General features: G+C 44.4%; 2 protein-coding genes across 3 annotated transcripts in view; one reads left to right on the forward strand and one right to left on the reverse strand.

The window, feature by feature from the left end:
- The first annotated feature begins 226 nt into the window (after positions 1 to 226).
- FRMD7 (FERM domain containing 7) lies at positions 227 to 26,413 on the forward strand. The gene is made up of 10 exons (XM_020969867.2): positions 227 to 269; positions 3,687 to 3,765; positions 6,931 to 7,028; positions 13,335 to 13,449; positions 14,547 to 14,694; positions 20,459 to 20,554; positions 21,605 to 21,768; positions 22,735 to 22,803; positions 22,892 to 22,967; positions 23,817 to 26,413. The coding sequence occupies exons 2-10, from the start codon at positions 3,713 to 3,715 to the stop codon at positions 24,858 to 24,860; spliced, it is 1,863 nt and encodes a 620-aa protein (XP_020825526.2). The 5' UTR covers positions 227 to 269; positions 3,687 to 3,712; the 3' UTR covers positions 24,861 to 26,413.
- STK26 (serine/threonine kinase 26) overlaps positions 25,568 to 27,902 on the reverse strand; it is a 58,445-nt gene continuing 56,110 nt past the window's right edge. For both annotated transcript variants that reach the window (XM_020969818.2, XM_020969817.2), the window contains one exon: positions 25,568 to 27,373. In XM_020969818.2, coding sequence (XP_020825477.1) covers positions 27,349 to 27,373 — 25 coding nt within the window. In that variant the 3' untranslated portion in view covers positions 25,568 to 27,348. The remainder of the gene's footprint in view (positions 27,374 to 27,902) is intronic.

Genomic DNA, 27,902 nt, shown 5'->3' on the forward strand with positions numbered 1-27,902 from the left:
AATGTTTATCATCAGCGAGAGGACAAAAGAGGCAGGCAAGGTTGGGAACTTTGTATCACCTTTTGGACACTGAGCAATCTCAAACTGCCCTTTAAATCCAGAGTGCCAAGCTAATGGTAGGCTAATTGTTGGCAGTTGGTGTGTGTATGTATGTGTGTGTGTGTGTTGGGGGGGGGGTTGCACCTGATCTGTGCTCTATCCACTTTTTTAATTCCTGCCCTTACAGGTTTGGTTGGAACTTCTAAAGCCTATAACAAAGCAAGTTAAAAGTAAGTGTCACAACAAAGACAACTGCTTTGCAGGTGGGACACAGGGAAAAACAACAGCAATGACAGAAGAGCTGTGTTTGCATCCCAGCTCTGCTATTTAGTGGCTCTGTGACTATGGGCAAGTTGCCTTGAGCTCACCAGCCCTTACTTTCTTTATCAAAAGACCAGATTTCCAGTAGATGATCTCTCAGGCCCCTTTAGGTCTGCCTGGTGTCTAGGTCAGGGGAGCTGGCCAGAGGAAGAGTAAGCCAGGGCCCCAGATTTCCCAGAAGGCAACAACTAAGATCTCAATGCCTCAGAGGTGAGAGTAAGAGAAAGGGAGGAGAGAATGAGAACGAGATTAGTTTCAGAGTCAAGGAGGACTCCTAAAGGAGGCTGAGTTGAAAATGGGAGAGAGCAGGAATGAGAAGTAGTGGCAAGCAACCTCTGCTACTGTGCCTGACCACTCCTGGAGCTCAGTTTCCTCCTCTTCAAGAAGGGGCTAGACTAGGTGATCTTTAAAGCCCTTTCCAGCTCTAAATCCTATGAGCCTAGGACTTTAAACATTCCCTTGACCAAGTCCAGTTGCATAAGTCCCTGATGTGGATGTGAGTGCTGTTACTGAAGTCTGTGAGGCACCAGGTGAGTGTTATAGAAACCCCATAATCTCTGTGCTATTTGGCCTGGCCTGGGCCCGGGTGTGAGAGGCCTGAGGGTTACAGCCCTTGAGGGCTTTGTTCAGATGCTCTACCAGTTTGCAGATCCTTGAACCTGAATGGGATGTGGCTGTCCTACTGAAAATCCATTTACCGTTTCCTTGAAGATATTTGGATTGTAGACAGTGGATGACAGGAACCTGAGACCAGGTCAAAGCATTCCTGCCTTCCTGTTAGATTCAGAAATCAGGACCTCGCCAGAGAGATGGCTCCCTCACTTCTCCACACATTTCTCATCTTCCCCAGGCACCAAGCTGGTCCTTATTTCTGAATGCCAGAGTGCTCTTTGGAGGTAGACCATTATATTTCATCTGCGATACATACTGTAAGACACATGGGATCAGCCTGGAAATTGTTGGCTCTCTGAACAAAGTGAAACCCTTGTGCTTTTCATGGAATTTGAGCATCTCGGAGTTGGCAGAGATCTTGGGGCATCCAGTCTAGCTCCCGTAGGAGAAGGAATTCTTCTCTGCCTCCCATTTTCGCCTTGTAATAACCTCCACAACAAATGGCCAGACTTCCAGCAACCTTTAGGATTTAGGATCCCAAAACAAAGAACAGGTTAGCCTACTACTCTGTTATCTAGGACCATGAGCTAGCTCTGGAAACATACCCCATGTCACTTTTGAGATGCTAGTTCTTTTTGAAAACCAAAAATTCTTAGGAGTTCCTTAATTGGAGTGATAGCCTTAATCTTGAGTATTATCCAAACTTGTTTTTTGCTCTTTAGCTTAAGGAATTGGGAGTTGGGAGGTGGGCGGAGAGAGGGGGTAGGTACATGAATCTCAGTTAATGAAGGTGAATTCAGTAGCAAACCTCAATGTGCTAGTGTTTTTCTGAACGTGACACTTCCTGTCCTTCTCTTCCCCCTATCATCCTCTAGTTGAGCCATTCAGTATCCTCTTTTGGGCAAGGACACGGTGCTTAAGAAAAAACGAAATTCTGCTTAACACAAAGAATATCTGAAAAGGAAGGAGTGTCCCAATTCTAATATGGAGTCCAGAATGACACAGCTGCCATTGGCTGTCTTCATATCCTCTCCTGGCAGTTACTGGTCTGGTAGGGAGATCAGGCAAACCTTATAGACAAGACATGGCTCACTTTGATTTCAGCAAAGCATTGGACAAAAGTCTCTCCTGCTATTTCAGTGATAAAAACAGGGAGATGTGGGCTAGATGAGAGTACAGGGAGGTGGATTTGGAACTGGTTGAGAGTGAGTGGGTCATTCAGGTTTGTCACCAACTTGGAGGTGCCTCCAGGTAGTTGTGCTTGATGCTGTGCCATTCATTATTTTTGTTAATCGCTTGGACGAAGGCATAGATAGCATACCTACCCAATTTTCAGGTAGCACCCTACTAGGAAGGATAGTTTTGCTGACAGGGTACAGATACTAACATCGTAGCTAATAATTCTAGCTAAAATTTACATAGCTAACATATTAGTTAACATATTACGTTCTAGGCCTCATGCTAAGTGCTTTACAGTTATTATCTCATTGAACCCTCACAACAACCCTGGGAGGTAGGTGCTGTAATTATCCCCATTTTACAGTTGAGGAAATTAAGGCAAACAGAGGTTAAGTAACTTGCCTAGAGTCACACTATCTGAGGCCAAATTCGAATTTAGGTTTTTCTGTCTTCAGGCTGGTGCTCTATCCACAGCACCAACTAGCAGCCCATGAAAGATTTCAGGCCCAAATTATGAGCCAAATTGAATAAATGAAATTTCATAAGGAGAGAAGTTGAGTTCAACACCTGGGTTCAAACAGTCAATTTGAAAAGTATACTGTCTAGAAGGTGGGGGCATAGTTAGATAATAATTCCTGTGAAAAAAGATCTGGGGGGTTTCAGTGGACTACATGCCAAATGAGTTGGCAGTGTAAAATGAAGGAAAAAGGGGTGAGGGAGGCTAATGCTATCAGCATTTCCAGGATGAGGGAAATGATCATTCTACTCTACTCTGCTCTGGCCAGGCTATACCTGGAGATGTTTAGTCCTGAGCATCACGTTTTAGGAAAGACCTAGCTAGCCAAGGTAGAGTGTGTTGAGAACAGGATGACCAGGATAGTGAAAGGCCTTGAAGTCATGTGACATAGGCTCAGTTGAAGGAATTAGGAATAGTCAGCCTGAAGAAGACAAGACTTAGAGGGGATATGGTCACATGACATTTTGGAGTATTTGAAGGCCTTTGGCCCCAAGGAGGAGAGCTAGGAATGAGGGGAGGATGTTGTCCAGAGACAGATTGATGGAAGGAAATAGCCCCTAAGCAGAGCTTGAAGTAGTCGAATCTCCTTGTGTAGCAGAGGCTGGACAACTGTTTGTTGAGGATGTTGTATCCTTGGTCAGGTACCAGCTGGCCTCAGAAATCCCTTCTGGTTCTTAGATGCTATGATTCTGATTCCTTAGTCATTAATTCATTTACCAAACACTTGTTAAGCACTGTGTTCAGCTCTTGGGGAAATACAACATTGAGGTAATTCAATTGAGTGGCCCTTTATTAAGTTCCTACTGTATGCAGCACATGCTGTATCTCATAGTCTTGTGCCTGCCCTCCTGGAGCTTATATCTTGATCAGGATTTGACCTGAATGAAATCTGAAAGGGAGAAAACTGATTGAATTGGGGAGGGGGTTGGTGGGGGCCAATGGACAATGACTGTGTAAAGATATTTGAGTGTTCTTGATGGGCGTTTAAATTAAACTTATGAAGATGTTGTGTTTTAAGACCCTAAGGAGATTCTTTTCAAATTTATGGTGAAATTTTTCCCAGTGGATCCTGGACACCTGAGAGACGAGCTGACAAGGTATTTATTGTACTTCCTCACCTAGGCCGAAGCCCTTACATCATGAAGTCGTTGCATGAGTTGAAGGCTTGGAGTTAGTCACTCTAGTGGGGTGGGAAGATAGGAAGGGAAGAACATCCTTGACCTTGTTTCTCCCCCTCAGCTACCACTACTATCACACGTGTGACCTTTGAACCCTACATCTGCAGCAAAGGTCAATTAACATTCAGACATGGGACGTTAAGTTGGGAGTCCATTCATCTGGGTTGCCAGGATGGGGCATGCCATCAGTGACCACATGGTGACACAAGGGCTGGGTGCCTACCAGCAGCAGGGATCAGCAGGCATGTGCTACCTTTGGTACATGCAGGAGGATGTTGCCAATTCACCCACTCCGTGTGACCTGGTTGGGCATGCAAACTTTAATCTTGTCCATACGACTCTGTGGATGGTTAATTTTTCATACAAAATTCCGTTTCCTCTCTTTATGATTCAAGCTGATGTCAGTGGGCATTAAGCAGTAGGTATGTGGGTACCAGGGACAGCAGCAGGTGCAAGAGAAAATAATTGATGACAAATGGCTGTGAGTGGGCTAGACTTGTCTTGTAAACATTTTCTGTTTTCTGCAAAGTATTTTCTCTAGTAACGTCAATATCAACATACCCTAAAGTCTTAGCTCCCAGCAGTGATGACCTACATTTCTAGGGTGCTTTAAGGTTGGTGAATAAAGATAATAACCAGTTATAGAGCACTGTATGATTTACAGAACACTTTCCTCATACCAGCGCTGGGGGGCCAAGCGGTGAAATTATTGCCCATTATGCCCATTTTACAGATGAGGAAACTGAGGCCCAAAGAGAGGAAGTGACGCACCCAAAGATCACTAATAAATAGCAGAGAGGAGACTAGAACCTGAGGTATCTGATCTAAGTTTGATGTGCTGAGAATCTGCTATACCACCCTGGCTCCCCACAGTCAGAATGCTTCTACAAGTGCACTTTCACCTCCAAAGATGTGACTTCTTTTCTGGAAAAGTTCTTTGCAAACCATTTCCCTGCAATCTTTTCTTTATTCTTTCCTCCCTTAACCCACCTGCTAGTTACAGGACTACAGCCCCATGGAAACTTGCATAGTCCAGCACACAGTCATCAGATCATGGCAGCTCTGCCATGATTTCACATGTGTGCTGATGACTAGACAAGATTTGGATTTATGAATCCCCACACATACCATGAATTATAGATGTCAGAGCCTAAAGGGACCTTGGAAATTATCTAGTCCAACCCTACCCGATTTTACAGAGGAGGAAACTGAGGTCCAGTGAAGGGAAAGCTCTTGGCAAAGGTCACACAGTCAATAAGTGTGTGAGTGTTGGGGTGGTGTGGGAGTATGTGGGAAATGTATTCAGACCCTTGTCTGCTGATACCAAGTCTCACACTCTTGCCACTATACCAGACCAGTCCAAAATAAACCTCATGAGGAATGAATGGGCCTGAATTTCGATTGTGGACGATGGAAGGAAAGACTCAGTAGACCAGAGATTCTTAACTTTTTTTGTTTCATCTGTTGGGTGACCCTTTGGGCAGGTTGTGAAGCGTGGACCCTCCTCAGAATAGTTTGCAAACGCACAAAACAAAATACTCTCTGCAATTTACTGAGTAAGGGGGAGATGTGATCTTTAGGGAAATCACTTTGGTGGCTGAATGGAGGACAAATGGGAGTAGGGAGAGACTTGAGGCAGGCAGCACCCCCCCCCCCAAGCAGGCTGTTGTAATAGTCCAGGTGTGAGGTGATGAGGGCCTGCACCAGAGTGGGGGCAGTGTCAGAAGAGAGAAGGGGGCATATTTGAGAGATGTTGCAAAGGTGAACTCGATGGGCCTTGGCAACAGCTTGGATGTGGGGGATTGAAGGAGATAGTGAGGAGGTATGGATGACACCAACATTTTGAGCCTAGAAACCAAAGGAAACCACTTACATTGAAATAGTTATCAAAATATTTTTAAAAACAAGTTCACGACCCCAGGTTAGGAAGTCTTGCTCTAGAATCTTCAGAACAGCATGGGCTAAAGAGTGGGGACCAAAGGTCATCCATGTGGCAATTCGAGAGCCTTAGAGTGAGAGGAGCATGGCTTATAGATCTCGTTCTCAGACATTCGACCTTCTTGATACAGCCTTCTTGTAGGGAATGTGGCTGTGCTTACAGGCATGAAATTTCATGACAGATGGAGTGCAGGTTTATGCTAGCACCTTGATGATTTGGACTTGTCATTTCATCAGTATAGAGAGCCACCAGTACACATCACCAATTGTCCCACAACTCCTAGGCTTAGAGCAGTACTTCATCTGTTTTGTGTCATGGTCCACTTAGGAAGTCTGAAACCTGTGAACCTCTTCTTAAGATAATGGTTTTACGTGCATAAAACACAGGATCACAGAGGGGACCAACTCCATTGAAATTCAGTTTCTCAAGTATTGAGAAAAACACGTTCTGGTTAAGAGCCCTTGTCTTAGAGAGTTGCTTGGGGTCACTGATGGTGACGTGACTCAGCCAGTTCATATGCTAGAGCCTGACCTCGAACCCAGGCCCTTCTGCCTCTGAGGCCAGGTCTCTCTTCTGCCACATCATGCCCCCTGTGAATGGCACATCCTGGGAAGCTGACTGCAGTTGTGGTCAGAAGGCTCAGGTTCAGACCTCAGCTCTTTTACTTACTGAGTGAATGACCTTGGGCCAAACCCTTTGTCTCCGAGCCTGAGTTTACTCATGTGTAAAATAGGGCTAAAAAAACGGGTGCTACCTCCCTCCCAGGACTGTTGGCAAGGAGTGTGCTGGGCAAATCTCTAAACAGTATAGAAATGTAAGTTGTTAACCTAAGACCAACAAAACGTTGAATCAGCTGGGTTATGACCGTACCTACTGGCTATCTCATCAACACTGTAAGGGACTAACCTGCCGTGTGACAGATGATGGGGCACTGAGGCCCAGGCAGGGGAAGTGATTTGTCCAGTGTCACACAGGTGGTGACAGAGCTGGGCCTTGAACCCAAGGCTCTGGACTCCCAGGCCAGGACCAGGACTAGGCAAGCAATGCTTGCTCTTGAATCAGCTTGAATCTCTGGGAAGGAATGAAGTGCTATTCTTCTTCTTGCTTTCTGCTAACTGTACTGAGGCCTGCTTTCTGTCACACAGGTATCTCTTTGCCCTTCAAATCAAGAAGGATTTGGCCCAAGGAAGGCTTCCGTGCAGTGACAACTGCACAGCCCTGCTGGTGTCTCACATTTTACAATGTAAGTACGGGCTGGGGAGGGCACCTGCAGTGGCGGTGTGGCTGGGCCCACTGCAGGACGTAGGAGGAGACAAGCCTGATTCAAACGGCACCTCCTCAAACGGCACCTCCTCAGCCGGCGCACGGTCTAATAGGGGGGCAGGGTGGCTGACCACGAACCAGACTGCATCCGGAGAGTTTCAGCCACTCTGATCTGGAAAGAAGCTCAGAGGTCACCTAGTCGTGCCCTCCCCACCCTTGACAGCATTCCTGAGAAGGGGCCATCCAGCTTCTGGAGAGACGACCTGCAGCGATGGTGAACTCCCTGAGTACAGGCAGTGTCCTCTACTCTAGTAGATGTTTCTTTATATTCTGCCTAGCTCTGCCCTCTCTGTGACTGCACTTCATTGTGGAGGTGAATCTGGCTTCTCAAAGTCTAGGCCAGCCAAGTGTAAGTTTCTCTGATAGGTTGTAACAGGCTGGAAAGGCTTTGCGTATGGGCCCTATGGTTGACTGTAGGGAATTTGTTTAAGGTCCAGCCTAGCGAAGTTCAGAGTGCTGTAGCACAGTATATCAGATGACAGTTTGGGCCAAGACTATCTGATGATAGCTAGGAGCTAGCTCTGATCTAGCACTTTAAGGTTTACCAAGCACTTTGTATGTATTATCTCTTTTAAGTCTTACTACAACCCTGGAAGGTAGGTGCTATTATTATACCCTTTTTACAGACGAGGAAACTGAGGGTCCGGGAGGTTAAGTGATTTGCCGAGAGTCTCATACTTATATGTAAGGTAGGATTTGAACTCAGCTCTTCCTGACTCCCATTCCAGAGCCCTAGCAACTGTGCTACCCAGCTGCCTATGCCTAAGTCATGGCAGGATTTTGATCTGTGTTGATGGAGGGAATAAGCAAACTCCTAAACTTCCAGGTTGTTGAAGTCTAGGGACCATAGCTGTAGAGCTGAAAGGGATCTCAGAGGCCATCTACTCCAACCTCTTTACAGAGGGGAAAGCTGAGGCCCAGGGAGGGGAAGGGACCTGCCCAGGGTCACATAGACAATAAGCATCAGAAGTGGGATTTGAACTCAGGCCTTCTGAGTCCAGGGCCAGTGCTTTTCCCCCTGTACCACCTTGTTACTCAACCTTATAACTTACTAATAGGATCATGGTCAGAGTTCTAGAAGGGGCCTTAGAGATCATCTCATCCAATCCCTTCATGTTACAAATGAGGAAACTGAGTCCCACAGAAGGAAGAGACATATCAAGACCCTACAGCTGTGAGATAGCAGTGTTAAGGGCCTGTTTGTCAGACCTGACTCACCCTGAGAAACAAAGCCTCCTAAAGTCCTTCATCTTGTTTGCTTAAGCCAAACAGAATTGGATGGGAGGAGATAAATTGACTGCAGACAGGCTGTGCTGCCCAAAGCTTTTGGCCCGTCTTCTGGTTTGAGTTATCCCCTGCTCAACTGTGTTAGCCCAGATAATCCCAGCCTGACAGGGATGGCACCTTAGCACATACTCGTCCCCACAAGAGGCTCAAGAGGCTGGCGTGATGAAGCATTCAATCATTTTCCAGTTTTGTTTCTCAAAATTCAACTCGGTTCCTTAGGGGAGTTTGCAAGAAATGCTCAAAACTCTCCTTTCTTAAGAGAAAAGCAAGTCATCGTCACCCTAGCTGGCCTTGCTATATTAATGCTCCATGGCTCAGTTGAGCCTCACAGTGACTCTGAGAAAGCAGGTGCTACTTTGACCCCAACCTGTCATTTCATCAGTGTCAGCAGCTCCCAATGGGGAAACTCCCAACAACTCTGTACAATCTCATGGAGTTTTCCAAAGCACCAAGAGTTTTAATGACTTGCCCGAGGTCACATAACTAGGATGTTGTAGAGGAAGGACATGAACAGTGGGTGGTTTTCCTGGCACCAGTGCCAACCTCCTATATATACCATGTCACTTGTCAGGTACTCTGAGTAAACTGAGTCAGTCTGGGAGTCAGGAAAGCCTGAGTTTGAATCCTGCCTCATCCTTGGGCAGGTCACTGTCTTCTCAGCCTTACTTTTCGTCTCTAAATTGGGAATAATAACATACAACTCATAGGGTTGCTGTGAGGATCAAATAAGATAACATGTGAAAAGCATTTTACAAACTTTAAAGATCTTGAGAAATATTAGCTATTATCACTAGCATAGCTCCAGATCTGTGTTCTTGGAAAATGCCTCCTTATCTCTACCTTTCCTGGTCTTCTTTCAAGGCCCTACGTGGCCACTACTTCTCCTGTGAAGCTCTCTCAGAACTCCTGAGTAGTTGGGGCTCTCTGCATCTTCAGGTTTTTGTCTGCATCTTTTTTTTTTTTTAGGCAATTGGAGTTAAGTGACTTGCCCAGAGTCACGCAGCTAGTGAGTGTTATGTGTCCGAGACTGGACTTGAACTCAGGTCCTCCTGAATCCAGGGCCGGTGCTCTATCCACTGTGCCACCTCACTGCCCTCTTTGTCTGCATCTTAGCTTTCTTGCTAGCACCCCCTAACTCTTCGGAGTGTGCTGGAGCTAGCTCTAGACTGCTCACCAGAGCTGATGGTGAAGTTTTCAACAGCCAGAGCTACAAATTGGGGCTTGTTTTCATTGATTGTCTCTAGATTTAAGAAAGTTATAGAGACAGTGCAAATCATGCAGATGAAGCTTAAAAATATGTCATGGGCACATTTTCTTTTCCCAGAGAGCCAGTTGGTAAACATTTAGCAGCACACCCTTGATTGTATTGCACTTCTCTCTATTTATGTTGGAGCTCCTCCTCTCCCATTAGATTCTAAGTTACCTGACAACAGGGACTGTGCCACTTTGGATCTTTGTATCCCCAGCTCCTTCTACATGGTAGGCACCTAATAAATATTTGTTGAATTCAATGGGACCCCCCTATCCTCTTTTTACAGATGAGGAAACTAAGACCCAGAAAGGGGAAAGAGGAACTTATAATCTTAGACTTTCAGAAATGAAAGCTGTGATGTAGTGAGAAAACACACACACAAACACAAACTCCCCCCCCACACACTGCTAGAGTTGCAGTTAGAGGGCCTGGGTTCAAATCCCAGCTCTGCTGCTCCCTATTTGTATGACTTTGGGCCTCAGTTTCTTTACCTGTGAAGTAAGGGATTTGGATTAGATGACTTCTCTGGTGACTTCCAGCTCTAAATCTGTACTCCTCTGCCCTCCCATTACTATGTAAGCCCTTATTCTCTTTTCTCCCTTAGAAGGATAATTCATACTCAGCTGCTTTGTTGGACTGGTCAGAAGATCAAATAAAAACATGACCTGGACAAAGGTTGCTTGCTACATACATAGCACCTGTGTTGTTATGGGGAGATCAGCCTTTGCCCCTCCATGGGAGCTTAGGGACACATGATCAATTAATTGTCCAGAGATCTGTGTAGGGGAGGAGGGACTTCACAACCCGAGGAATGGTGGTTGAGGAGGGTGATGACAGGGCAACCCAAAACCTAACCAGCTCTTAGCCTGCTTAAGAGAGATGTAGTATCTGGTTGCATAGAGGCACATTTGGCCTTAATGACTGGGAAAAGTCCTCCTCCCAGGAGGCCTTCAGGCACTGAGGCTAGACGCCCTCTCTTCAGAGATGGTGTAGAAGGGGACTTTTATTCAGGTTGGGGTTGGCCCTTGAGGTCTCTTCCAATTCTCACAGTTTTGTTTTTTTTTTGTAACCAAAACTTTAATTTTGAAGGTCTCACAAAACATGTTACAAATGACATCATGAAAAAAATCTTGCACGGTAACTCAAAAAGTTTCATCTTTACAATGTACCCTTAAACTCAAAGTTTGTGTGAATGGTTAATTTTGGATATCACCAGTTATTTACTCATGGTGCATCAACTACAAAAAGCATCTGTGAACCTAAGTGGAAAAACTAAACTTCCTACAAACCTTTTAAGGTTTTCACTCAAGATACGTGTCCTCTTTGATTCTCACGTTCTTTTTTTTTTTTTTTTGGCTAGACAATGGGGTTAAGTGACTTGCCCAGGGTCACACCGCTAGTAAGTATTATGTGTCTGAGGCTGGATTTGAATTCAGTTCCTCCTGAATCCAGGGCCAGTGCTCTATCCACTGTGCCACCTAGCTGCCCCTGATTCTCACGTTCTTAACAAGGCAGGTGAGGGTCCCACTGCCCTTTGCTTCAGTTGGCCCACATCTGGAACATCGTGTCCAATTCTGAGTGCCATGTTTAGGTAGGATATTGCTAAAGAGGAGGGCATCCAGAGGAAGGCATACAGGATAGCGATGCCTTCAAATTCTTGCCATATGAGGATCAATAGTTCAAGGAATTAGAGACTGGGAATATGTTTAGTCTGGAGAGGACAAGATTTGGAGTGGGAGTACAGAATAAGGGTCTTTGAGACTTTGAAATGTTCATAGGATCATAGACTTAGGGCTGGAAGGAATCACAGGAGGAAATTGAGGCCCAGAGATGACCTTAAAACCAGGCCCTCAGCCTCCAGATGTTCTTAGAAATTGGTGGTTGACTGACAGTTGGCAACCAGATCTTCCTTCCATTCCTCCTAAATTTGTTTATCTGCAATTTGTACCCACTGCCCATGGGTCTGGCCTCGGGGGCTAAGCAGGACAAGGGTAATTCTTCCACATCAGGGCCCTTCAAGCACTTAGACACAGCTATATTGTTCCCTGAGTCTTCTCTTCTCCAGGCTCATCATTTCCAGTTCCTTCAGTGAATCCTCATGTGACATAATCCAGAGGCCTTTCACTATCCTGGTTGCTCTTTTTTGGGTATACTTTAGCACGTCAGTGTCCTTCCAAAAGTGTGAGGCCCACATTCCTCAGTTGATATATGGTTAAAGGATATGAACAGGTGGTATTTAAAGAAAGAAATCCAGGCTGTCAACAGCCATATGCAAAAAAGGCTCCACATCACAAATAATTCGAGAAATACAAATGAAAATGACGCTGAGGCTCCACCCATCAGATTGGCAAAGATGACAAAAAAGGAAACTTAAAAAAGTTAAAGGAGTTATGGAGAATTGGGCACATTCATGCACTCTTGGTGGAGCTGAGAATGGGCCGGCCATTCTGGAAAGCCATTTGGAATTATGCACAAAGTTCCTAAGCCTTGCATGCCCTTTGACTCAAAGAGACCCACTACTGGGCCTGTACCCCAAAGAAATCAAAGAAAGACCCAGGTACATAGTAGGTACTTAAGAAATCTGTATCGATTGATACCTACAAAAATATTTATAGCAACTCTTTTTTGTCGTGGCAAAGAATTGGAAGCTAAGGTGATACTTGTCAAATGGGGAGTGGCTGAACAAGTTGTTATGTGAATGCAATAGAATACTGTTGTGCTATAAGAAATGATGAAGGGGTTGGTTTCAGAGAAACCTGGGAAAACTCACATAAACTGATGAAGACTGAAGTGAGCAGATCCAGGAGAATAACTTATACAATAATAACAACGTTGTAAAGGCAAACCACTTTGAAAGACTGCAGAACTCTGATCAATGCAGTGACCAGCCATGATTCCAAAGGACCCATGATGGAACATGGTCCTGACAGATGATAGACTCAGTCTGCAAAATGAGACATTGGTTTTTTTACACATGGCCAATGAGGGAATTTGTTTTGCTTGGCTATGTATATTTATTACAAGAGTTTTGTTTATATATTTTTTAATTTTTCATGGTGTTGAGGGATGATGGTGGTAGGGAGAAAAAAATAGATTGATGTTATGTGAACAGAGTTAAACATAAATTTTTAAAATTTTTAACTGCCCCCTCCCCCATAAAAAAATGGGGCCACACAGTCCCTCAGGTGTGATCTGATCAGGGCAGAGGCCAGCAGACCATCCCCTCCCTAGCTGCAGAAGCTGCCATTCTTAATGCAGGCCAAGGTGGCCTGCGCTTTTTTGTCTGGCCTGTCATCCTATGGGAAGGGGATGGAGATCAAGAGATGGGTGGGTTAGGAGTGGGGAGAACAGAGGTGGGAGGAGGCAGAGGAAAAGCATGAGCATCTGACAGAACCAGTAATCCTCAAATAACAAGGTTCTACTGAACCACTGACATCTCAAGGTCTGGATTGTGTTAATAGGACTTGGGCTTTCAGAGACCAGACTCCCCCGGTGTCAGAATTGATCTGCAGCAAGGATGCCTGGAATGCCAGTCAGTGCCTTTGCCCTTGGTTAGCAGCAGATTGACTCTAAAACAGCCTCCCGGGGGGCTCTTCTAAGGAGAGGAAATGGTGTAAGTCATCAACTGGGACATGGCTTTCTCTTTCTCTCTTTCTTTCTTCTCCCTCCCTCTCACCCCCACCCCAGCGGAGTTGGGTGACTTCCATGAAGAAACAGACAGGAAGCATCTGGAACAAAACCACTACTTACCTAACCAGGGCGGCTTAGACAGCAAGATCCTGCACTTTCATCAAAGACATATGTGAGTACTTTAATTAGTGCCTGCCTTCATCAGCCCTGAACTAATGGCTCAGTCTGAAACAGACTTGGAAATTACAACTGGAAAGGAGTAGCTTGGGGCTCTGATATGGGCACAGTAGAGGCAGCTGGCATTTCTGGTGCAGTTCAGCTGCTCCAAAGTGCTTTAAAGATATTACAAGCCTATAAGGTAGGCAATGAGAGGATCATTGTCACATTCCAGCTTGATCAATGTCTGTGTGACCTGGGACAAGCCGCTTCATCTCTATGGGCCTCAGTTGAGAGGGTTAGATTAGACCAGAGGTATCAGACATGAGGCCTGCTGTGGTCCACAGAACTCCCAAGGGTGGCCCAAACCAGATTCAAATGCAATTGGGAAATATTTAACAAAACAAAAAATAGATAATGACATTTTAAAGCTAACTCAGTGTGTGCCTCACAGGCTCCTTATGGATGGTTTAGTGATCCCTGTTTCTATTTGAGTCGGGACCGCACTGGCCTAGATGACCTCTAGACCTCTGGTCAGTGTAGACCTAGATGACCCCTTGGAACCCTAAATCTGTGACCCTCTGGTCTCCACTTTAGAGATGAGAAAATGGCAGCTCAGGAAGGGGCAGTGACTTGGGATCCTAGATCTAGAGTGGGAAAAGACCTTAGAGGTCATTGTGCCCAACTCTCCCATTTTACAAATGAGGAAAACTGAGGCCCAGAGAAAAGTGACATTCAAGGTCTTAAATCTAGTAAATGCCTAGGGCAGGATTGGAACTTGCCCAAGGTCATATAGCAAATGGCTCTTTACCATTTACAAAGCACCTTCCTCACAATTCCATGAGGTTAATAGGGCAGGTATTATTATTCCCATTTTATAGGCTCAAAAACTGAGGACCCCGAGAAGGCAAGGAGCCAGTTCAAGGTAATCCACATCAAAGATGGAATTCCAATTCAGGACCTCCTTATGCTAAGGCCATTGCCCTCTTCACAACATGATCAGGATTCTCTGATAAATGGCGGAGCAGACTTAGGTTTCTCTTGGGAGATAGGGAATGGGGAGGGGGTCCCTCTAGCAGAATTGGAAGGTTCATGCATCTCTTTTCCTTGCAGTGGTAAGAGCCCTGCAGAATCAGACATCCAACTTCTGGACATAGCAAGGAAGCTTGAAATGTATGGGATCAGACCTCACCCTGCTAGTGATGGCGAAGGGACTCAGATTCATTTGGCTGTTGCCCACATGGGAGTGCTGGTATTACGGGTAAGGGCGTTTTCCTTTGCTCTGAGGAAACTGGTATCTCTCCCTCACCCTCAGTCCTCAGATGGGCTTTGGGGCTCTGAAGGATCTGGTTTTAGAAGATCACAGGGTTTCATAGCTAGAACAGACATTTGAGATCATCTGCTAATCCAGCACCCTTACTTTGCAGATGAGAAAGCTAAGTCCCAGGGATGGAAAGTGACTTAGCCAGAGATGATACATAGCTTGTTGGCAACCATGCTGGGATTTGAACGCAGGCCAGCTTTGTGAAGTGCTCTTTCTACTGTACCATACTACTTCTTGAATCTCCTTGTTTTACGGATGAGGAAACTGAGGCTCAGAGAATGACTTGCCTAAGGTCCCATAGTTAATAGCAGAATCAGATCCCATCTGGAGTACTGTGTTCAATTCTAGGCACTCTTATTTAAAGACACTGATCTGAGTTGGAGTGTTCAGAGGTCAGGGAAGATGGTAAAGGGCCTTGAGTCCACGACATAGGAGGATCAGCTGAAGGGCATGTTTATCCTGGAGAAGGGAAGACTCACGTGGGCCATGGTAGCTGTCACGTCAAGGAGGGGCTGGAGAGAAGAAACTGGGGCCCTTGGTAGAAGGAGCTAAGAGACAGGTTTAGGCTAACAATGAGATCTGTTTCAGAACGGCATGGCCTGCCTTGGCAGGTGGAGGATTCTGTTCCTTGGATGCCCCTTCTTAGGCATGTTGGATTTGAAGTTGGGCTGGTCAGCCACTGAGGCCCCTTCCATTCTCCACTTCTCTGATTCTGTGTCCATGAACTCTCACACTCACTCCAAAGTTTAGTACTCTTTCCATTAGATCCCAGCTGCCTCAAATTGACTATGGGATTATTAAAATGCTAAGTTAGTCTTCTGACAAAGGATTCTTTTCCTCCTGGAATAGTTTCTTTTCAGGCAAAATGACATAGAGAAAAAAACACTGGGCATGGAATTAGGAAAGACCCAGGTTCAAATCCCACCTCTGACACTAACTCTGTGATTTTGGGCAAGTTACTTCAACTCTTTGGACCTCATCTGTAAAATGGGGATAATAATTTTTGTGTTGTATACCTCACAGAGGTGTTGTAAGGAATGCTTTTGGTAAAGTTAGAGATATAGGACCTATTAGTATTGATTTTTCTGCCATATTCTGGAGCAGCTCAAAACACCTTCCTCTAGCTTAAGTCACAGGCTCTGCTCTTTTGGAATCTTCCCACTGTCAATCAAGCTCTTTTCTGCCTTATTAAATAGAGTATTCTGAGATTGGTCTGATCATAGGCCATGATCCTCACCCTGACCTCTCGTCAGACAGAAAACTCAGGGTGGCCTAGAGTCAGGCTTACTTTTCAGCATATAGCTAGATTTTATTTTTCTTTCAAAAAAATCTCTCTCTCTCTCTCTCTCTCTCTCTCTCTCTCTCTCTCTCTCTCTCTCTCTCTCTGTGTCTCTCTGCCTGTCTCTCAGAGAGAAGAGGGGAAATTGTGTTCAAACCAGTGTATTTAATCTTTTCTTGCTGATTCAATGTCATTATTATGAAAATCAGTTATTGTACTGCATAGTAAATATGGCGCTTTTGCGTCCTTCCTCCCTTTCCATCTCCAAATCTATCTGTCCAGCTAGAGAAGGAAAAGAGCAATGTGCTCTACACAAGCAAACCTTTATTAATGCCAGGTACATGCAAGGCACTGAGGGTGCAATGACAAAAATGACAAGAGTTTCTGCCCTCAAAGGGCTTACATTGCACTGAGGTGAGAGATATGTATTCAGGGGTAAGTATAGTATAATGGAGGAAGTAACAGGTCCAAAGGAGAAATGCAGGCAAAATAGTCGAGGAAAAAAGGAGACAAGAGAGATTGCTTTAAGCTCAGTAGTTCAGGGAAGGATACCCCTGAGCTGGGCCTTGAAGGAAGATGGAGGAAGTACATTCTAAGCATGCCAGACTTAGGCAAATGCACAGAGGCAGGAACTAAGAGGCTGAGCTTGGGGAGCAGCCCAGGAATCAATTTAGCGGGAGTTTCCCATGTGTGAAATAAGTTTGGAGAGGTGGGTTAGAGGAGTCAGACTATGGTAGACCTTACGTGACAGTCTGCAAGCTTTTATTATGTCTCAAGGACCGTGCTAAGGACTGGACACACAGAGAAGGCAAAAACCTGGTCCTTGCCCTCAAGAAGCTTATGTTATAATGGAGACGACATGCACATGACATTGTACATATAAGATGTATACAGTGTAAATGGAAGGCCATCTTGGAGAGAAGACATTAACAACTGGGGGGGGGAAGGGGCAAGAAAGGCCTCCTGCAGAAGGTGGGATTTTCCCCATCTTGAAGGAAATTAGGGAAGCCAGGAGGCAAAGGTGAGGAGGGAACTGCATGGGCACAGGGGGATGGATGTTCTGGGCATATAATATGTTTCCTGACTCTGGATCATAGAGTATGTGGAAGGGAGTCGGGTGTAAAAGTATTAGAAAGGTAGGAAGGGGCCAAGTTGTGAAGAAAGCCAAACAGGATTGGTTTTTGACCCTCGGGGTAGAGAGAGAGGCCTTGGAGTTTCTTGAGTAGAGGGTGTTACGTGGTCAGACCCAAGCCTTAGGAAGACCACTTTGGCAGCTTAATGGGTGGGAGAAGAGCAGAGGGCCCAGGACCGAACCCTGAGGGACACCCCTGTGGAGGAGGATCTGGCAAAGGAGACTGAGAAGGAGTGGTCAGATGGGGAGGAGGAGAACCTGGGTCTTGAATACTCAGTGGAGAGGGTATCAAGGAAAAGAGATGAACAGTGTCCAAGGCTGGAGAGAGGTCAAGAAGGATGAGGACTGAGAAGAAAAACCATTGGATTTGGCAGTTACAAGATCATTGGTAACTTTGGAGAATGAGGTTGGAAGCCAGATTGCTGAGGGTATAGAAGAGAGTGAGAGGAAAGGAAGTAGAGGAACTGACCACAGGTGACTTTCTCAAAAAGTTTGGCCTTGAGATGGAGGAGACGTATTGGACAAACTAGCAGGGATGGTCAGTTCACGGTTTACAAAGATGAGGGAGACAGGGGAGTGTTTGTAGGCAGCAGGTAAGCAGCCAGTAGACAGGGAGAAATTGAAGCTTGGCAAATATTTCTGTGCTGGAGAAGATGAAAGGGGTGGTATCAAGAGTACATAGGAGGGGCAGCTAGGTGGTGCAGTGGATAGAGCACCGGCCCTGAAGTCAGGAGGACCTGAGTTCAAATCTGGCCTCAAACCAAACACTTGACACTTAGTAGCTGTGTGACCCTGGCCAAGTCACTTAACCTGTTGCCTAAAAAAAAAAAATAAAAAGAGTATATAGGAGTTTAAAAAAGAAATCAGTGATGTGAGAAGAGAAAGCTGTCTATGAGTGGCCTCATTTTTTGGGTTAAGTGTGAGGCAAAGTCCACAGCTGGGAGAGTCTGAAGGGAGCACAGTCGGTGGCTTGAGGAGGGATGAAAAGGTTTGGAATAGCCACTGATGAGTGAGAAAGTGAATTGATCAGGGAGATAGGTGTAAAAGGATTGCCTTGCAGTGAGGGTTCAGTTGAGATTATGTAATATAAGTTTGTAATGGAGCCAGTCAACACAATCTCATGATTTTCTCCATGGAATGCTGAGAATAATCCAGGGTTGGGGTTTGGCAAGACATGATTGGCAATAGGACAGGGGACTCAAGTTAAACTCAGCGGATTCACCAAGAGGTCACGATAGGGAAGGGAGGAGAGTATAGCCAGTTCAAGGGTCATGGCCTGGGAAAGAACTGAGGGTTGGGAGGATCGATGAGGAAAAAGAGCAGGGTTGGGGTCATAAGGCAAAGGGAGATGTAGAATGATAGAAGAGATGATCATATAAAGGAATTTCAGAGTTCCTGAATATGGAAGTAGAACCACTGTGGATATTGGCAACATAAAAGAGATGACCATCTGTGGTAGGCTGAGGTGGGTGGAGGACTGGTCATGGGAATTGAGTAGACTGAGGAACCAGTGGCATTTGAAGGAGGATGACTAAAGGCCCCTAGTATGAAGTTAGGAGTTAGAATGGAAAGACTGTGAGCCAGGCACTGAACTCATTGAGGCAAGTAAGGAGAATATCCTGGGAGTGGATAGGTAATAGACACGAAAGAACCTTGATTGGCTGATAAATTCAGATTACATAAACCTTAAAAGAGAGGTGACTGAGTGATACTTATAGAGGGACAGTTTGGAAGTGAATGGTGAGGTGTGGAAGTACAACTAGGCCTGGGAAGGGTGGCCAGGGATGTCATATTAACAGGAGGGAGCCAGGAAGAGGTGGAAAGCAAATTTGTTCATTTGGGAACAGCCTAGAGAACCCAGTGAAATGGGGTAAATCTGAGTGGAATATTTGGGAGGGAGGGCTGAGGAGATAAAAATAAAAGGAGCAGGAAGTGTGGGATGGGTCACTGGGATTGTATGATGGCCAGGGGTTCAGAATCTCAGGAATGGGGCTAGTATGAATGGCTCGGGAGTATTTAACCACCGAGGAATGAGTCCAGGCAATCACTGGCTAGAAAGAGGTCATCTGAGAGTGGCATGTGATTCAAGGCCCTCCCTCAACATAGTGGGTGGTGAGGTTGTGTCCTATAAGGTCCAAGAGGCCTGCCTCGCGGCAAGCAGGAAGGAGCAGACAAAGGTAAGGCCTGGGAAAAGGCCAGGAGCCCAGATCTGGTTATTTGGGGTGAATCTAGAAATGATCTCCAGTGCACTGGAGAAGGCCCTGGGGCAAAGAGAACAGATTCAAAGCTGATGTTGGAAGCTAACAGGAAAGTTGAAAGCATTTTATCCTAGGGGCAACAGTGAGCCTTGAAAGTTTTTGAGAAGGTGAGTGAGGTCAAAGTTGTGCCTTAGGAAGAGTATTTATTTTGGCAGATGTATGAAGGACCAACCAATCAGTATTTATTAAGTACCTACTATGTGCTAGGGAAAAAGTATAAATAATAAAACAATCCTCACTCTAAAGGAACTTAGATCCTAATGAGTTAAGACAAGTACATATGGAATAAGCACATGTGGAATAAATGCAAAAAAGATCTGAGGGGGAAAGACTAGACCAGAGGTTCCCAAACTTATTTGGCCTACCGCCCCCTTTTAAAAAAAAAACAACTATTCAACACTCTGCTGGAAATCTACTTTCTTTAACCCTTTAACAGTTTTTTTTTGATTTGTATTATTTCAAAAAAAATTAAAAAAATATATTTTAAAATGATGCATCTTAAATTTAATAATTTATTATAAATTTGTGGGTTTTTTCTGTATTGAAATTTGGATGATGCAATATTGCGTCATGTAACCATATAGTATCGTATTGCAAACAAGTCATTACACGCACATATTCCTGCCGATGCATGCTGGATTTTCTGACAATGTGTGACGCTGCCAACACTTGCTTCTTAAGATCTGTTGGTGGACTTGACCATTGATCAGTTATAACTTGCATTTTGTGTGTTTATTTGGAAAATGATGTTATCACTGCAACTTTAACTGTCACGTAACAGATGAAACATGTATGAATGGTTTTTCAAATTTTTCTTCACTTCTCTTCTTTCCTTATGCTTCTAGCGCCCCCCTCCATTGCCCCTGAGGCTACTACTACCCCCCTGGATCATTCCAGCACCCCCCAGGGGACAGTATCACCCACTTCGGGAACCTCTGGACTAGACCGATTAAGAGCCTGTTATAATAATAATAATCTAGCTATTGGTGGGTATGTTGACATATATCTACAGCTCAATATATTTCATTCTAGGGGAATACAAAGATCAATACTTTCAACTGGGCTAAAATCCGTAAGCTGAGTTTTAAGAGAAAGCATTTTCTTATCAAACTCCATGCGAACATTTCGGTAAGTGTCTTCTAATTGTGGTCATTTGGTTTTTGTTCCCTTGGGGAGCCCAGGATGCTTTTGCAAATACCCAGCACACATGGTTGGAACAGGAACTGCTAACGTTGGCAGGGCCCTTGCTTATAAATCCATCCCCGCCCCCTCCTCCTTGACTTCTAAGGTGTAATGAGCCTGTGAATGCAAATTCTCATGGTCAGGACCAGAGCTCTAGTGGTGATTTTCCTGTGGGGAAATTCCAAAGCAGGTGGGTCCACATTCCATTGTGTTCATCTAAAGAAATACCAACTGCTCACATTTTAGTAACTTAGCAAGTGCTTTCCACAGAACAACTTTGTGAGGCAGCCAGTGAAGTTACAGATGGCCCAGGGATACATGTACCCTGGGGGAAGTCAGATCAGCTTGGAAAATGAGTTTGTCATTTTTATATCCCAGTCACTCCAGGACATCCCCACCCCCAGAGAGCCCAGTCCTGTGGTTGTCTGCTTTGCTTAACTATTTCATCTTCCACTGTATTCCACATTCCATAACCAGAGTCCCCTACTTGTCCAAGGAAGGGAGGAAGATGCATCAGAATTTTGATTCCATCATGAGCTTTGGTATAAACTAAACAATAACACCCAGTGACACACAGCCTTCAACACAAAGTTGGCAGTGAATTACATTCCTTTACCCTTGGTTTAAATTATTCAGTTCAATGCCATCCATAAAATACTACTATGATGAATTCCTTCATTTGCATAGAACTTTCTAGTTTACAAAGGCCTTCCAAATCTTTCCTCTCACTTGATCCTCACCACTCTGAGAGACTTAAAATGTTCAAGCCAGAAAAGACCTTGGACGCCTCATTTTACTGATGAGAAAATTGAAATCCAGGGAGGGCAAGGGCCTGCCCAAGGTGCCGCAGCTAGGGAATGGAAGAGTGGGGATGCTCATGTTGCCTCCCTAGAAAGGCCACAAGCCATCTAGTTGGACACCCTCACTTTATAAGGGAAAAAACTGAGGGAGGAATTCTCAAGGACTCTGAAGCAGTGTCTTATCTGAATCATGCAGGTGTTGTACAAGGACACGTTGGAGTTTACCATGGCCAGCAGGGATGCGTGCAAAGCCTTCTGGAAGACATGTGTTGAGTACCATGCCTTTTTTAGACTCTCTGAAGAACCCAAATCAAAGCCCAAAACACTCTTCTGCAGTAAGGGCTCAAGTTTCCGCTATAGGTAAAGTTTATTTTGGAAAAAGATAAAATCAAACCTGTTTTTAGTAACTGAGAACAAAATAGGGACTTTGTTCTAGAAGCAAAAAAAAAATAGTTTCCATAAGTTGGGGTTGGTTATGTATGCACTCGTATCTAGGCTGCTTTGCCAAGTTTCCCTTTGGTCCACCCAGTGACAATCTGCTTATTTGGCCTTCAGAATGGCTGGGACATAAAATCAAGTCAGCTGCTGATGCTTTGAAGGGTATAGAAATTGTTAGCAGGAGTGTGTGTCTTTTGTATCTGGGGAAAGTGTAGGCCGCTAAGTCCAGCTTCCTCATTCTGGGTAAGAGGAAGCGCTTTGCCCAAGTTCACACAGGCCGCACTCTGATTCAAACCCAGGTCCCCTTGAGTGAAGTGCTCCTTCCACTAACATATTGCCACATTTATTCAGCGTTTTCCCAAGGTCCTGTGGCCCACTTTCCCACTCTGGGTGGCCTACCTTATATCAAGTTCTTTTGGTGTCTACTTAAAATGGTTTTCCTTTCAAACATTCGAGGGGTGTGATCTACATACTTCAAACCAATAGATGATTTAACATTTTCTTAATGATTCTAGGCTTTTAATTAGAGCTAGGGACTTGACCTGCAATTGCACTGTTATGGGAACTCTCTCTGCCAAAGCAGGTCTTCTCTGCAACTTAGTCTTAACTTCAAGTACCTTCTAGCTCTATTGGTTTACTGTTTCTTGTGAGATAGTCCATACTTGGCCCCATACTCTGGAATTTGCTCCCTCCTCCCCTCTACCTCCAATCTCAGAATACTGGAGGTTTCCCAGCCTCTCCCCCCCAAATACTTGGATTTTTCCTTCAATAGGAACAGTGAGTGTAAGCCCTAATGTTTGAAAGTTTACTGTATTTAAACTAAGATATAATGAAGAAAAATGTGGTGGTGTTTTTTTATTTAACATATATCTGTCTTCATTTTATTAGTGGAAGAACCCAGAGGCAACTTTTGGAATATGGGAAAAAAGGCAGGCTGAAGAGCTTACCCTTTGAGAGGTAGGTATAGAGTATCTCTGAGCTGAATTGAGATTTTTCTGCACTTTTGTGGTCACAAGCCTGTGACTCTTCTGTTTGGGGATTTCAGGAAACATTACCTGCCTCAATACCACGAGCGACAGTGTAGGTCGTCCCCGGATCTCCTCTCCGATGTGGCCAAGCAGGTAACATTTCTATTGCAATGTATCCCATGCCTCCATTTCAGCAGTTCCCAGGAATCCGCCAGGTTCTTTCAAGGCTCTTCACTTCACAGGAACAAATACAGAGATCTATAATGGCAAGCCAAGAGGCATTTGGGTAGGTGAAGAACCAGCAAACAGCCGGGTGGCCAAGGTGGGTTGACCCCTCCAAAAATATACAAAGTGACAGGCTCTAGAGTTGAAGGTTGCCTATTTTTCCTTGTAGAATGTTAAGGTCTACTAGGAATAAAAGATTTTGAAGCATTTTTGTTTTATGGCTTTGAAACTCAATTTCAGAGAAGACATTTGCTGTTCCCTTGATACTCAGGGATTTGCCTCGAGTTTAGTGACATGTATTATCCTCCTCCCCCCACCCCCAAGATTTAGCAGCCCATATTCATTCATTATGTGGTCCATAAACTCATATATCTTCATGTAAATCAAAGGCGGTCTGCACACAAATAAGAGTTTGAGAGATGTAAGAGACCTTGGAGATAATCTAGTCTAATTCGTGCTCTCCCCCCACTTACTTGCAAGGCAGATGAATTAACTGAGGCCTAGAGAGGGAATGTGAATCACTCAAGGTCATGTAGTAAGTTGGTGGCAGAGCTTCCCAGGCCACTGGGATAGAAGACAGAGATGAACTGCAGCTGGCCATGGCCATTTCACATTCCTGAGCTCAGCTGTCACTTGGTTTTGATCTTTTCTGTACAAATGATTCAATATGCTAACAAAATCTGGGCTGCTGAGACTCCCCACAGCTGTGCTTTTTTGAATCGCTCATCCCTCTGCAAACTTTGCCCCACTCCAAGCTGCCCGTCTTTTCTCCCCAAGGTTGAAGATTTGCATCTCGTGTACGGCGGTGGGTGTTACCGCAGTGGAATGAATGGAGTGCACGCATCAGAACCCATGCTCGACAGCCAGAGGAGGAATTCCACAGTGGAGGTGACGTTCGCAGCTGAGTTTGAGCGCTCCAAACCGGAAGCCGACCCAACACTTCTGCATCAATCCCAAAGCAGTTCAACTTTTCCTTTCATTTACACCAAACCTGACTTCAACACTGACCCTGAGCCTGATGACTTCTATAGGCCGAAGAGCCCTCTCAACTCTTTCCAGACAAGGTCAGAGTTTGCCAAAGGTAACACAAGCATATCTGGGAACACAAGAGGGGTTGTCCCCCCAAGGCAGCAGCTAACCTACACTGATCTACCTTATATTCCCAACGTTAGCCAGCAGGTTGACATTGTACCTCCACAAGTCTTTTTTTATGTGGACCAGCCACCCCAGGTACCCAGGCGCTCTCCAGCCATGGCCACTTTAGGGAAGGCAGCCAAAAGAAGCCCTCACAATGCCAGGAGGGAGCATGACTTTCAGGAACTAGAAGAAGCCCTAGCCAGGACTAGCAGTGGGGACAGCCCCAACATGGGTGTGGAAGATGATGACAGAACTCTGGAAGATGCCTTTGAGTACAGGGTTCAAGAGCATACCCCTAAACGGTCCCACAGCCACTCAGACATGAAAACCATCCGCTTTCCTTTTGGGTCAGAGTTCCAGCCCCTGGGGCCTTGCCCTGCTCTAAGTAGAAAAGCTGATTTCTTCACGTACATGTTTGCCCAGCAAGAGTTTCCAGAGGTCTTGAGGAGTCAGAGTGCAGCTGAACAGTATTTAGGTAGTAAATCCAGTGATTCAGAACCAGAGATGCTTCACCCGGATTACTATGCTCTGTATGACAAAATGGTGAGATCACCCATGACCAGAATCCGTTTGTCTTCTGGTAGTCTCCAACTAGATGAAGCAGACGAGGAGGCGTCTTTTACTACGCCTGCTGCTCAGTCAGGCAGGACCACACTGAAACCACACCATTATTTTTTAGCATAAGTGATAGACCAAGTTTTACAAATACTTTTCTTTCTGCAAAATATTTTCAACCCTCATTCTTCTTGCAAAGCACCCTAGGTCCCCAGTGGAGCTACTACTCCTGCCCCTCCCTCCCTCTGCTGTGGTTGGGAAGGGGGAGAGGGATTTTGAAGTTAGTGGAGGGGTACATGTGGCCTGCATATAACTTGAAATGTCTTTTTCACTAGAATATATTGCTTTAAATGGAGGTTAAGTTCTGTAGTGTTGTTAGCACCATTATTCTACCTTAGGGTTAACAATTAGGTGGCATCCTCGAGAGACACGTGTTGACTTTGGTGGTTGGCGCATTATTGGCAGCATCAGGACAAGTCTCTCTCTCTTTCCCCAAGACTCCCATTGCCACCCTTCTCTCTTCCTCAACAGTCTTCAAAAGATTTCCACTCGACCCTGTCTGTTCTTCCACATCTCCTGTGCCAGTGAAGTATCTTGGTGTATCTTTCTTGGTTCCCATTACAATAAGCATACTGTGTGTTTATCACATCTTAAGATGCCTTGATCTTTCTTAACTTTTAACCCCTCTGTTGTCATCTTTATTTCTCCATGTAAAGCCCAATATAAGAAGGAAGACTATGTGCTCCGCCATTCAGAGTGGTTTCAGTTTGCCATCCAGAGACTAAGGAGAGTCAGGTAACCATTTCCCACCACAAACACGAACAGTACAAGTCACGGAAGTTTACAGAATTAAAATATTTATTTTTGTAACCTCCCCAACAGGGTGAACATACACTTTAAATAGTTAGACTTCATTAACTACACTGATAATGCACGTTACTATTTGAACTTTGTAAAGCTTCAGATAACTGTGTGTTTATGACTTGTTGCTTATACAAAAATATTTTAATCCAGAACACTCTTGTTTTTTCAAAAATGACCTCCAGACTTTTATAGATATAAATTGTAAGTAATTGAGTTTCAGTTACACAGCAGGTGAAAATTTCAACAGAACCAATTTCTTTAACACGAAAACAAGGAATGAAAAGTAATTTTTTTACACTGTAGGCACCATTGAAAAGAACTTATCCTTGGTATACAGAAGAACACTGCACTTTCTGACTCTCAGGTCTCTTACATTAAAAAACCTAATGGCCACTTGACTCTCCAGATCATGTTTGCCTACACCTTCACACCTTCCTTTTTCCTCATACTTGGCAGATAGAATATGCAGGTTCTTTACAAGACCTTTGTGCAAAAACAAGATTGTGCAGATCCAAATGATACAATAAACACAGAACCTTTATAAAAAATAAATGTACACCAACAATCCCACAAGTACTGAATTTCAGCATAATATACATACTGGATCCATAAGTACCATAAATAGAATGAAAAAGCAATTGTATCATCTTACCTACTTTTTATGAGGGGAAAAATATTACTCTACTCCACTGTAGACTACATTTGGGAAAGAATACCTCTAACTCAGGTATTTTGCATACTAACAGGAAATACATATTCAAAATACCCTTTCAGAAATTATGAACAAATGATGCTTATGGACATACTAGGAAAACAAATGTTTCACAAGCCAACTTAACCCCCCATACACACACACAAATGCTGGTGGGATTTCTGCTGATACCCACTGCTGCTGCAGAGGAGGAGGTATTAGTTATGTGATGATCAGCCTCTTCAAGCTCCCCCATAGCGAATGTTTAAACAAAGTCGGCCAGCCTGCATTTTGAACATTATTGCCAAAAGCCTTCCCTAGGTAACTGTATTGCTCTAGGTTTCTAACCATGGTAAGACTTAAATATGACTTGAAAAAAGCCTGTTCTACAAAAGGCGATGTTGATGTAGCTACATAGATCAGCTGCAAACTATTTCACTAGATTATTGCTCTCAAATGGAGGGAATCATGGAGTTGTTTGTCCTGGTCCAAAAGCAGAATCGGTAGTGCATGCTCTCACCCTTTGACTTTCCTGGTGCTCTAAACTCTTGTTTGATGCAGGTGAGTACTACCTGGAACATTCTCCCTGCCAAGACAGTTAAAATGGTTGTTTCTTGGGGGTGGGGAGGAGAGAGAAAAGAGCTGGTTTTGAAACTTCTTGAGGATGACTGACAAAAGTTTCACTTATGATTGCTATGACAGACCTGTATGTTTCAGCAGTGTACAGTAACCAAAGAGCAAAACACAACTAACTTGTGCATCCTATTAAAAATAATTATGATGCCTAAAAGCCAAACTAGATCTCAACATTTACCAGAATAAACACAGATGAGACTATGATATTAAAACTTCTTTACAAAATCATCTCCTGAAAATATAAAACCATATACGCCCTCACAAAAGAGTTGAGTAGGTTCTTCCAAATCCTTCACCATCAGTATGCTGCAAAGATCCAAAAGGCACATGGGGGCTCATGAGCTAAGTAAGCACTGCCAAGCTTGAAGCCATCTGGGTGGATTGCAATGGAGCTGGATGTAACTGAAGTCAATAATGGGAAGTTTCTTAGGATGAGTCATTAACGGAAAACCTATAAATAAAAAAAAAACTGGGATCAATGAACAATTTTTTAAAAAAATTCTAATCTGTATTACCAATTAACTGATTCACCAAGCTGCTGAAACTCTTTTTTAATCTGATGGGTGGTAGAAATCAATGTTTAAGTAACTGTTATCTGCAAATTGCCAAGACAGGACTATTTTTCACCTGGAAAATATCATAGCTATGAGGCAACTGCCTAGAGCTTTGTCCCCTCCCTTCATGTACTACAAATTCACAGGCTATAAAACAGTCACACACCATTTCTATGGAAGGCAGTGCTAGCTATCTTCAGGCCAAATTGCAACAGTCTCAATTCATACCTCCTGGATTTAAAGACTGTTCCTCCTGGTTAGAGCTTCAGTTCTGGAGACAGTCAACAAATGTTTCCAAAATGCTAGCTAAAAATAATTTCTTGGTTGGGCAGCAAATTGTGACTATACCTTTGTGACAAATAAGTCTAATGTTCACAATGCACAAAGCTCACATTTAAGATGGAAAGCCAAGGAACCAAACTGGAG

This window comes from Phascolarctos cinereus, unplaced genomic scaffold, assembly GCF_003287225.1.
Source record: "Phascolarctos cinereus isolate Bilbo 61053 unplaced genomic scaffold, phaCin_HiC Scaffold_8;HRSCAF=390, whole genome shotgun sequence".
In the NCBI taxonomy this organism is placed as follows: Eukaryota; Metazoa; Chordata; class Mammalia; order Diprotodontia; family Phascolarctidae; genus Phascolarctos; species Phascolarctos cinereus.